The sequence below is a fragment of the Pygoscelis adeliae genome, unplaced genomic scaffold (assembly GCF_000699105.1).
Source record: "Pygoscelis adeliae isolate BGI_AS28 unplaced genomic scaffold, ASM69910v1 Scaffold358, whole genome shotgun sequence".
NCBI classification, from domain to species: domain Eukaryota; kingdom Metazoa; phylum Chordata; class Aves; order Sphenisciformes; family Spheniscidae; genus Pygoscelis; species Pygoscelis adeliae.
In genome coordinates, this window is record NW_008825429.1 from 3,049,866 (window position 1) to 3,058,995 (window position 9,130).

Here is a 9,130-nt window from a genome sequence, read left to right on the forward strand (position 1 = left end):
ATACAGGCTATGGCAGAGGGGCAGCGCTCAGCAGTTAGCATCAAGTACGCAGTTGTGAGCCAGGTCAGCTGTTGTACTGATGTCAGAGCTAGCAAGAAGCTTGTTAATGAGGCACACAGTGCACGATCCAGGCGTTCCCAAAAGTGGGCTCTGGTCACAGGCGCAGCAGCAGGGCTCCCCCAGGAACAGTCAATTACTTGATGCTGCCCCTCCGTATTCTCTGCAGAAGGTCCACATGGGATTTGGTACATCTAGTTTGTAGGTTCTTCAGGTGTGTGCTCTGTCAGCTGAGGTGTTCATCGCTATTCTCCCCCTTAGGTCAGCCATGGTGCCTGTACAGGGGCAATTTCACTCTGCTCTGGAGACGAGAAGCTGCAGTCATTTAGAGTTGGTAAATGAAGGAGGCGTGATGTTGAAGAGGAGCAGTCTGAAAGCGCTGACGGTATGGTAAAGCCTATCTAAGAGAAGCAGCTGGGTGAAGAGAGGGGAAACAGTGCAGCAAGCATGGCCTAAGCGTGACTGACTGCGCTGGGTCACTGGGGATTCAGCTGGACTTCAGCACACGAGGTCAGTGAAGACGAGCACCGAACAGTAATTGCATTCCCAAAGTCCTCAGTTTCTTGCAGGGAGCAGCCCTACAGCTCCTGTTCTAGCCGAGTGGCTGCAAGAAGTAAGTGTAAAATAGTACCACTTTCTCCTACACAATCATAGATAGGAGCCTTCAGCAATCATCAAAGTGGTGATATGGGCTGAAATCAAGCTAGAAAAGCGTCTCTCACTCCTAGAAGCCCTCCATAATTTACAGCCCATTCACAGTCATTAGAATGGTTTTCCAGTAGAAGCACTCCTGTTGAATTCACTGCCTGGCTCCATTTCTGTTAATCCTTAAGTTTGTGAGAGCAGCAAGGAGAAATTCAAGACTTTGTCCCAACATGGCGTTGCCCTCTAGCGACCTGCAAAGGCATTATTTATATTGCTGGGACCTCTGCACTAGCGAACACTCGCTGCACCGCAAAGCGGTGTCTAACTCGTGCATGCAGTGGGCATAAACCTATGCTCCTCTCTCTTGTGACTGGAAGAAAATATTCTAAATAAATTCACAGTTGCATTAAAAAAGAAAGTGGGGACTGGTGGTCCTTTAAAATCAGGTTTTATTTGTCTTCTCTGCTCTCTTATGTGTAATAGAATCCCCGTTTTTCTCTCCACACAAATCTAAATAAATGGCACCACAGGAAAATAACCATCTCCCTCTAGTGTACTCGTCGTTTGGACAAGGGATCAGCCCATGCCAGCTGTAGTCTTAATCCTCTCCATCTTTTCCTGAGTTTAGTGCTTTTCTTTTGGCTGTTGAATCTTCTGAAAGTTAATTTCTTGCCAAAGATAACTGATTGAGGATATGTGCTATGGCTAAAGCTTCCTGGTAAGATTTTCTGTGTCATCTGTTCACTTCCTTGTTGTTGCTCAAAAAAAAGTAGAGATTAAAAGCTGTTACTGTCACTTCGTGCACTTTCTTTCCTGTTGGGTAGTTGTTGGTACAGTAAAAGCAGCTTTGGGAGCAGAGTTTTTTTTGGTGTTGGGTTTTTGTTTTTTTTTTAAATCAGTCTCAGGCATTGCAGCTTTTCTGTCCTTTGCTTTTACACCTGCACCTGTAAGTGGCTGAGTGAGCAGGCTGAGTGAGCAGGCTGCTGGGCGAGATCGAGGTGTGTTTTTTTTTTCTGACCTTTGTTTTTACATCTACATAGACAGCAACCACAGGCTGTCCGAAGAGCCCTTTGTGCGTAGGTAGTACCTGTGTGCTCCCGTATGGCTCCTTTCCGGGAACAGTGTACTGCTGCAAGGATTACCTCAGCACAGCCAGTATTCCATTAGGAGCTCACACATAGCTGCATCCCACACCTAAAATTCATCAAACCCTGATCAGAAGAGGCAATGTAACCTGCAGCCTGGAACAGGGCCCAGGGGTCACGTCTCTCAGTGCCTCTAACTTTGGCACTGGTCATCAAGTACCACGTAGTGACAAATCCTTGCAAAACAGGCAGTGGCTAGGAAGCACGCAGGGAGAGCTGCTGACTTTGCTGAACAGCAAAGTCATTTCGCCACTACCAAACCAAACCAACACTCTGGTTCAGGAAAAGCCCTACACTCCCCTACAAGGACAGGTTGCCTCCTCCCTCCTGCACTCACAGCCATCACTTACAAACCTAGATATGGCCTTCCGTGCGCCATACTTTGTCCAAAGAAGAAGCAGCACATTTTAACAAGAGGGTCAGTTACTCATTGGTGAGGAAAACGTCCATCGTTAGCCTTGTTCAAGAGGGCCAAGACTTGATCACTGTTATGCACCGTTACAAGGCACTTTGGGGAAGTGTCTCGCTCTAGTCAGCTTCTTCAGCTACGGTAGGCCTTCAGCAGTTGCCCTGCTATCACCAGTCTTTGGATCTCACTGGTCCCCTCATAGATCTCGGTGATACGAGCGTCACGGTAATGGCGTTCTGCTGGCATCTCTGTCACGTAGCCCATCCCACCTAAGATCTGGATGGCCTGAAACAAAGGTAGCAGGTTAGAAAGGAAGCAGGGTCAAGGAATTCATTTTCTACAGAACACAGCCACCTTAAAAGAAGCTAGGCCCACTGCAAGCATAACTGGGGGGGGAAGACAGACAGACACATGGGGATGACTGACTGCAGCCTATTTCCAATCAGAGGAATAAACAGGATTTGAGCCGGGTAAGAGCAATACCGATGTCCCAGACAGAGAATGAACAGCTTCAGAGGTAGTTGTTAGTGATCCATGTTCAGCTAAGACACGTTTATTAAGGACAAGGGAAAATAAATGCAGACACTAGAGGTCCTGCTCCATTTGCTCACCATGTTGCAAGCTTACTACTAGTCCTGACTGGTGCACCCACATCACTGATCCTGCTCAGAACTTTGATGCTGCCCAGGACAGCAGCAGGCAGAAGAACACTGTAATAATACAGCTGCCACAGGCCAGCATAAATCCCTGCACACACACCCCCCCGCCCCAAAATCCAGGAAGGTGGCTGTGCTAACCAGCTTCAGCCATATGGGTTTGTTTAAAAAAATAAATTAATAAATTCCATCCCACCTTCCCCACGCATTTGTTGTGCGACAACACAATCTCCCTTTCAGCATGCTGTATATCAGAGGTGTCAATTGAAGTAATTACCTGATGAGCGATGGCTGTTGCAGCTTCTGATGCAGCCAACTTGGCCATCGCTGCTTCCTTTGGGGAAGGAAAACATCACTGAGGGTGCCGCTATCACAAAAAGGAACACCTCACTTGCACGAGGAGCCTGAATGCTCACAGACCAGCTGTGCAGAGAGACAGGACTGATCATTGGTGCCAGCTATCAGCGGCCACCCCCGCTCCCCTCGGCTAAAACCAGGACTCGGCTCAGCAGGCTGTCTGAGGTTAGACAGCAGAGTCCAATATCTGCCGGTGGGGTCAACACTGACAGTGCTGGCTGGGCAAGAGCTGAACACAGCGACGCTGTACACAGCATGGTTTTCTCGCCTTGAGCCTGTGCCCAGCGCTGTCACTGCTAGACAAATGCAAGGTTGGAAATACCTTTGTGAAGGGCTTCCCATTGTCTTTCAGCATAGCGGCTCTCCAGGTCAGCAAGCGCGCGCCCTCCAAGGCCACAGCCATATCTGCTAGCTTAAACTGCAATGACAAACACTGCCTTTGTTCCAGGTGGCAGCCTCTGCTCGCACAAGAACATACAGCAGAAGTCTCCCACCTCTAAGGCCAGTATTGCTAGAAAAGGATCGCCTCCGTCTCAACAATCAGTTTTAATGGTGTTTGAAAACAGAAATTATTACCTTGTTTACCCCAGACAGTGCAAAGTGTGCCTGAAGCCACGCCCGAGAGCCCACATGAACCTTCCACCAGCACCAGCAATGTCTGGAACTGCCCCGTCCGCGTAGCTCGTACCTGCACTGCCTGTAGCTTTGTGATGGGCGCCCCAAAGGCCATTCTCTTTTCAGCATAATCCACAGCACAGTCCAGAGCTGCCTGTGCTATTCCAAGAGCCTGTGAGGCGATACCAATCCTTCCTGCATCCAGAGTTTGCTGTGAAAGACACAAAATATGTGTGTTGAGTCAAGCCATGCTTGATCAAAAAATAGTACACTTGCATTTCTGCTCTTGCTGGGAAGCTGCTGTAGCCTTAGTATCCTCTGGTCAGACCTCTTTGATTCAGAATATTCCCAGTTATGCAGGAAGAGAGCGCTGTAAAACGTACTCGGCACTGCAGAGAGAAGCCAGGGGTACAAGAAGGAAAGCAGAAAGGAGAGGTATTGCTTCTTATTAGCTGGGGAAAAAAAAGAGGGGGGTGCAAAATAAGGGAAACAGCACAACGAGGAGCATCTGCTCTGGAAGGGGCTGAAAAGCACCCTTCAGCTAGACCTCTGGCTCACTGTGCAGCTGATTTTACCTTAACTGAAAAAAAAAAGGAAATCTGGACAGTTTTCCTCTTTGCCCTCATCATTTGCCACACTGAAGCAAGCATTTTTCAAAATGACTCGTGAATTGAGTCAATAACCTGACTTACCTCAAACACCTGCCCATTAGGCTTTTAACTGCTTCCCTGCCTCACTATGCACAGGAAGCATTTACAGCAGTGAGAAAAGGCTTCATCTTCTCAGTCCTGGGCTGAGTGTCTTAAAGAAGTGGCTGGTGACCGATGCGTTCTTTTAGTTGTGGACATAATGGAAGGGGCTGGTCTCCAGGGAGCTCAGCCTTTTTCAAAAAATCAGGCCAACAAATGGTGTTTTGCCCCTACAGAGCGAGCAATGAACACTTCCAAGGGGAGTGCCCTCACTGCAGGGAACGCACTGTTCCGCAGCTGCCTGGCTCCTCCTCAGAAGTCACACACGTGCCGTAACTCAGGTATCATCCACCTTTAGACACTATCCAGAGGTTGTCCTGTGCCTCCAGGACAGCTTTCCTCTGCCAAAGTATTTAGGGAAAATGCTGTGTTTTCCCTTTATCTACGGGTACAAACTGGAGGAATAGAGGGTTGGGAGAGGAGAAAAATTAAAATACACCAACCCTGCTCACACAGTGCCTCAGCAGCACTGGCATTCCTTCATCTGATAACCGCCATGTTGAGTCTATAATAAAAGTGCTCTCAAGGACCTATGGTAAATTAATGATTCATCAAGCTCTATGAATGATTTCTCCCACGTTGGCAAGAGGGGTCAACTGCTTAATGTTACACAGAACAGCTTATGCTAGCGGTTCTCACCAAAGTGATCCTAAGTCTGAAAATGGTTTTGAAAATGGTAAGCTTGGGAACTATGGCTCAACACAACCACAGCTGCACTCCGATCCATCTCTTACCATGGCGATTTTGAAGCCCATTCCCAGCTGCCCCAGTAGGTTGGCCTTGGGTATCCGACAGTCCTCAAATATCAGGTTGGCAGTGGAAGAGGCCCGGATTCCCAGCTTGTCTTCTTTCTTCCCCAGTGACAGCCCAGCAGTTGGCATGGGAACCAGGAATGCGCTAATGCCCTGCAACAAGACCCAAACTCTTAGGAATGGTGCCAACTTCCCACTTACCTGGGTGTCAACAGGCTTCCTCCAAACATTTTTCACAGGAGCCGCATGTCTGGATAACTGGGAGAAGGGAGGGGAGAGCTGAGACAGAAAAAAGCCAGCGCACATCAGCCACTCCTCTGCTCGATGCCTGCATGGCTCTAAATACAGAGTCCCCAGAGCCTTTTCAAAGCACTTCTCCTGCACAACTCCTTTGCTCCCAGCCCTTTTTCCTGACTGACACACTGAACACACCTTGTGCTTCAGGGATTTATCCGTAGTAGCAAACACCACGGTGGCCGAGGCGTCCCAGGCGTTGGTGATCCAGGCCTTGGTGCCATTCAGAACCCACTCGTCACCATCCAGGCGTGCCACTGTGGATGCCGCACCTGCGTCACTGCCGTTTCCTGAGCAAGGCACCAGCAAACAAAACTCAGGCAATCAGTGGCAGCGAGGGGCACAAACCCACCCCCTGCCCGCACCCCCACTGTCAGCTCATGGCACCTCTTGTAACTGCTGCAGTGTCAGCACTGTCCCTCCCAGAGGACCCAAACAAGAAGGGGAAAGGCCCACGTGTCTAAGATGCGTCCATCTCCAGAGCTCTGCTCACATACAGGGGATGAAAATTTTCAGAGTGGGCCACGGGGCTGGCAGTTAGTATCTTGAGCACTGAGACTTCATTTACGCAGAATTGCTATAAACCACCTTTCTACAAACTGTTAGAATTTCACAGACCTAAAGTCCAACCTAAAGTCCATCCTGAACCTGACTAAGGAAAGAAGCTACCCTACGTTCTTTGCAGCAGGAACGGTAACAGTCACATCACCTGGTTCACTAAGGGCAAAACAGCCGATTTTCTCTCCGCCAGTGAAGGGAGCAATCCACTTGTGCTTCTGTTCTTCGGAGCCAAACTTGAGTATTGGCCCTAAATACAGAGACTTTAAGAATTGAGAGTTGAGTTAGTGCCTCTTGAAGGTACAAGCCATCCAGTAACTCCCTAATGTCCCTAACGCTCTCCAACACACCAGAACCCACCACAGGAACAGATCCCATTTCTCCCATACGCTCCTCTCCAATAACCCCGATGCCAGACTCGGTTCCACGCCTGTCCCTCACACACAACCTGAGACACTTACATTATTGACGCTGACAATGACGCCCGTGGATGCACAGCCCCTGCTGATCTCCTCCACAGCAATGGAATAGGCCAGGTAGTCGAGGCCTGCTCCTTTGTACTCCTCCGGCACATCCATAGCCAGCAGCCCTAAGCCACCCATCTTCTTCACCTGCACGTAGGGAACGCAGAAGTAAGATCCTCTGCACCACCAGTGTCCCAGCAAACACACACAGACACATGGAGATAAAGACAGGTCACAGCAGGGCTACACACAGAGGAAAAGATGCGCACAACTCCTGGTGAAATGGGAATCTGACTGTACTAACATCGTAAGTGTCCCAGGTCCCAATGACTGCAACAAGAGCTGTACGCAGTCACTGCTGCCTAAGATGAGCCTCTTAATTATTTAAAGAGTTCTCTTCAGTACCGGGAAGGAGGGAGCCTTTTGAAGGTGAAATAGGGAGATACAACCCCACCAGCATTTCCTTAGCCTCCCACCAAAGCTTTTCCCCTTCCACGTCTGCTGTCAGTAGGAAGCTCTCAATGGGAAATCTAGCTGATAAAAATCATTAGAACTTTACCTTTGAGTCTGCTGAGCTTCAGCCTAGGACCGCACAAGGAAAGAATTTTACAGAATGAATGACCCACAGAACAGTTTGCAATAAGGTGATTTTTTCATTCCCATTAAAGCCAGGTCTCGCTTCCCAGAGAATTTAGTTGTTGGTTACATTCCAAATTATTCCACCCCAAGTTCCTCAGCTAGACCCCTGGCTTCTTAACTGTAAGTTCTTCAGAGCACCGACTGTCTCACTCTAGGTTCTCTTGTTACTGTTTGGCAACATACAAGAGAAAAAACAAGCTTTCCTCTGTTTTTATATTTAAGATGTCAAGCTTTTGGTGTTGCAGAAATAAGCGTATTACCAGCCTCTGCTTGCTTTAATAGGACCCAGGCAAAATTTTTAAGCAAATACTTTCCTTCCTGTATGGGCACCCAAACACTAGTCCTTCATATGAAATCCAGAGGATGAACAAAAGACAGCAACTAGTTCTATGTATGTTGCTTTATCTTAATAAACACTGTTTGCATTTTGAATTTTCCCCTACACATTCAAGTGAAAGGACTCAAAACCTCAGGTAAGAACAGTGAAGTAAAGAGGAAAGTATCTTCTTCCTTAGAGTGAGTGTGACTTTCCTGGCTATCTTCCTTACTCCTTCTTCCCTACTCCTTAGTAGAAAGAGGGGTGTATGACAAAACTCGCATGCCTCTGACTGTGCTTGCTTGGAGCCTTCTGGCTAACATAACAGTACATATTTTTCTGGAGCTTAGTATTTCATTGCAACGAAACAGGTGAGTTAGTCTGCTCGACACAGCACAGAATGTACTGCTGTGTCTGTACTGCTTTCCACAAGAGAAGTCACAGGTTTGACTGGAATCTCAATTTCTTCACAGCCCTAGAGGATGACCAACGTGCATCTCCTATCTCCTGATGACTTCTTTTCACCATCTGAAATGCACTCAGGTCATCTATGCTTCCTCACTATAAACCATTTTTATGGTTATGTGCAGTCTATAAAAACACTGCATTGATTTTATAAGTCAGTTGTGTTACAGCCCACAGGAAAGTCAGTAAGAGAACCGAAAATTCAATGGTACTAAAGCCAAATACAGAGAAACACAAGTAAAGAGCTCCAAATGTCCCGTGGGCATTACAACCTCCACACTCGAAGAACTCGTCCACAAGTTGGTCTAAACTTCAATTTTCTGCTAAGCCAGAGCTTAATGTACATTTTGCTTCAGGCCCAGGTGGTCCTGCCGCAGCAGCAGAGGAAAGTCAGGAGATCAGGGCACCTAGATTTCCTTGTTTTGCTGTCAGGATATCATGCGTTGCGTAAGCATTTGTCCTGTACCTTTGAAAGCAATGCATTTTCCCTCCCTGGCAGAAACTGTGAGGTTTAAATAATTGGGCTGGCACTTAAAGCAAGGATTCTGGTTTACCGTTGGACTTGATGATCTTAAGAGTCTTTTCCAACCTAAGTGATTCTATGGTTCTAAGTCAGGCTCTGAACGAGCCAGGCTGCCTCTCTCGTGCCCACCTCCCGGCGGGAGCAGCACACACCTGCTCGGCCGGGAAGCGGTGCTCCTTATCCAGCCGAGCTGCGAGAGGCATCAGCTCCTTTTCTGCGAAGTCCCGGCACGTCTGACGCAGCATCTGGTGGGTTTCTGGCAGCTCCGCTGTCTGGTACACCGTGTGCAGCCGGCGGAGGCACCCAAAGGCCAGCGCTGAGAGGAAGGAAAGGAATTAAGCGCCGTTGTTTCCCTTCACGCCCGGGGGAGGGGGCTGAAACCGGCCCAGGAGGACCCGGCCTCAGGCGGGACTCGTACAACGCGTCTGGGGGCCTCCCCGGAAGGACACTTTTCCCCCGGCACGGGGGCCGCGGGATCCGGGACCG

At 48.7% G+C, this 9,130-nt stretch overlaps 1 protein-coding gene across 1 annotated transcript in view; it reads right to left on the reverse strand.

Moving 5' to 3' along the window:
* Positions 1–1,133: 1,133 nt before the first annotated feature.
* ACADS (acyl-CoA dehydrogenase, C-2 to C-3 short chain) overlaps positions 1,134–9,130 on the reverse strand; it is a 16,687-nt gene continuing 8,690 nt past the window's right edge. The window contains exons 5-13 of the mRNA XM_009330866.1: positions 8,797–8,960; positions 6,699–6,848; positions 6,389–6,500; positions 5,818–5,969; positions 5,368–5,538; positions 3,958–4,095; positions 3,592–3,687; positions 3,190–3,246; positions 1,134–2,541 (exon numbers count right to left, since the gene is read on the reverse strand). Coding sequence (XP_009329141.1) covers positions 2,389–2,541; positions 3,190–3,246; positions 3,592–3,687; positions 3,958–4,095; positions 5,368–5,538; positions 5,818–5,969; positions 6,389–6,500; positions 6,699–6,848; positions 8,797–8,960 — 1,193 coding nt within the window. The 3' untranslated portion in view covers positions 1,134–2,388. The remainder of the gene's footprint in view (positions 2,542–3,189; positions 3,247–3,591; positions 3,688–3,957; positions 4,096–5,367; positions 5,539–5,817; positions 5,970–6,388; positions 6,501–6,698; positions 6,849–8,796; positions 8,961–9,130) is intronic.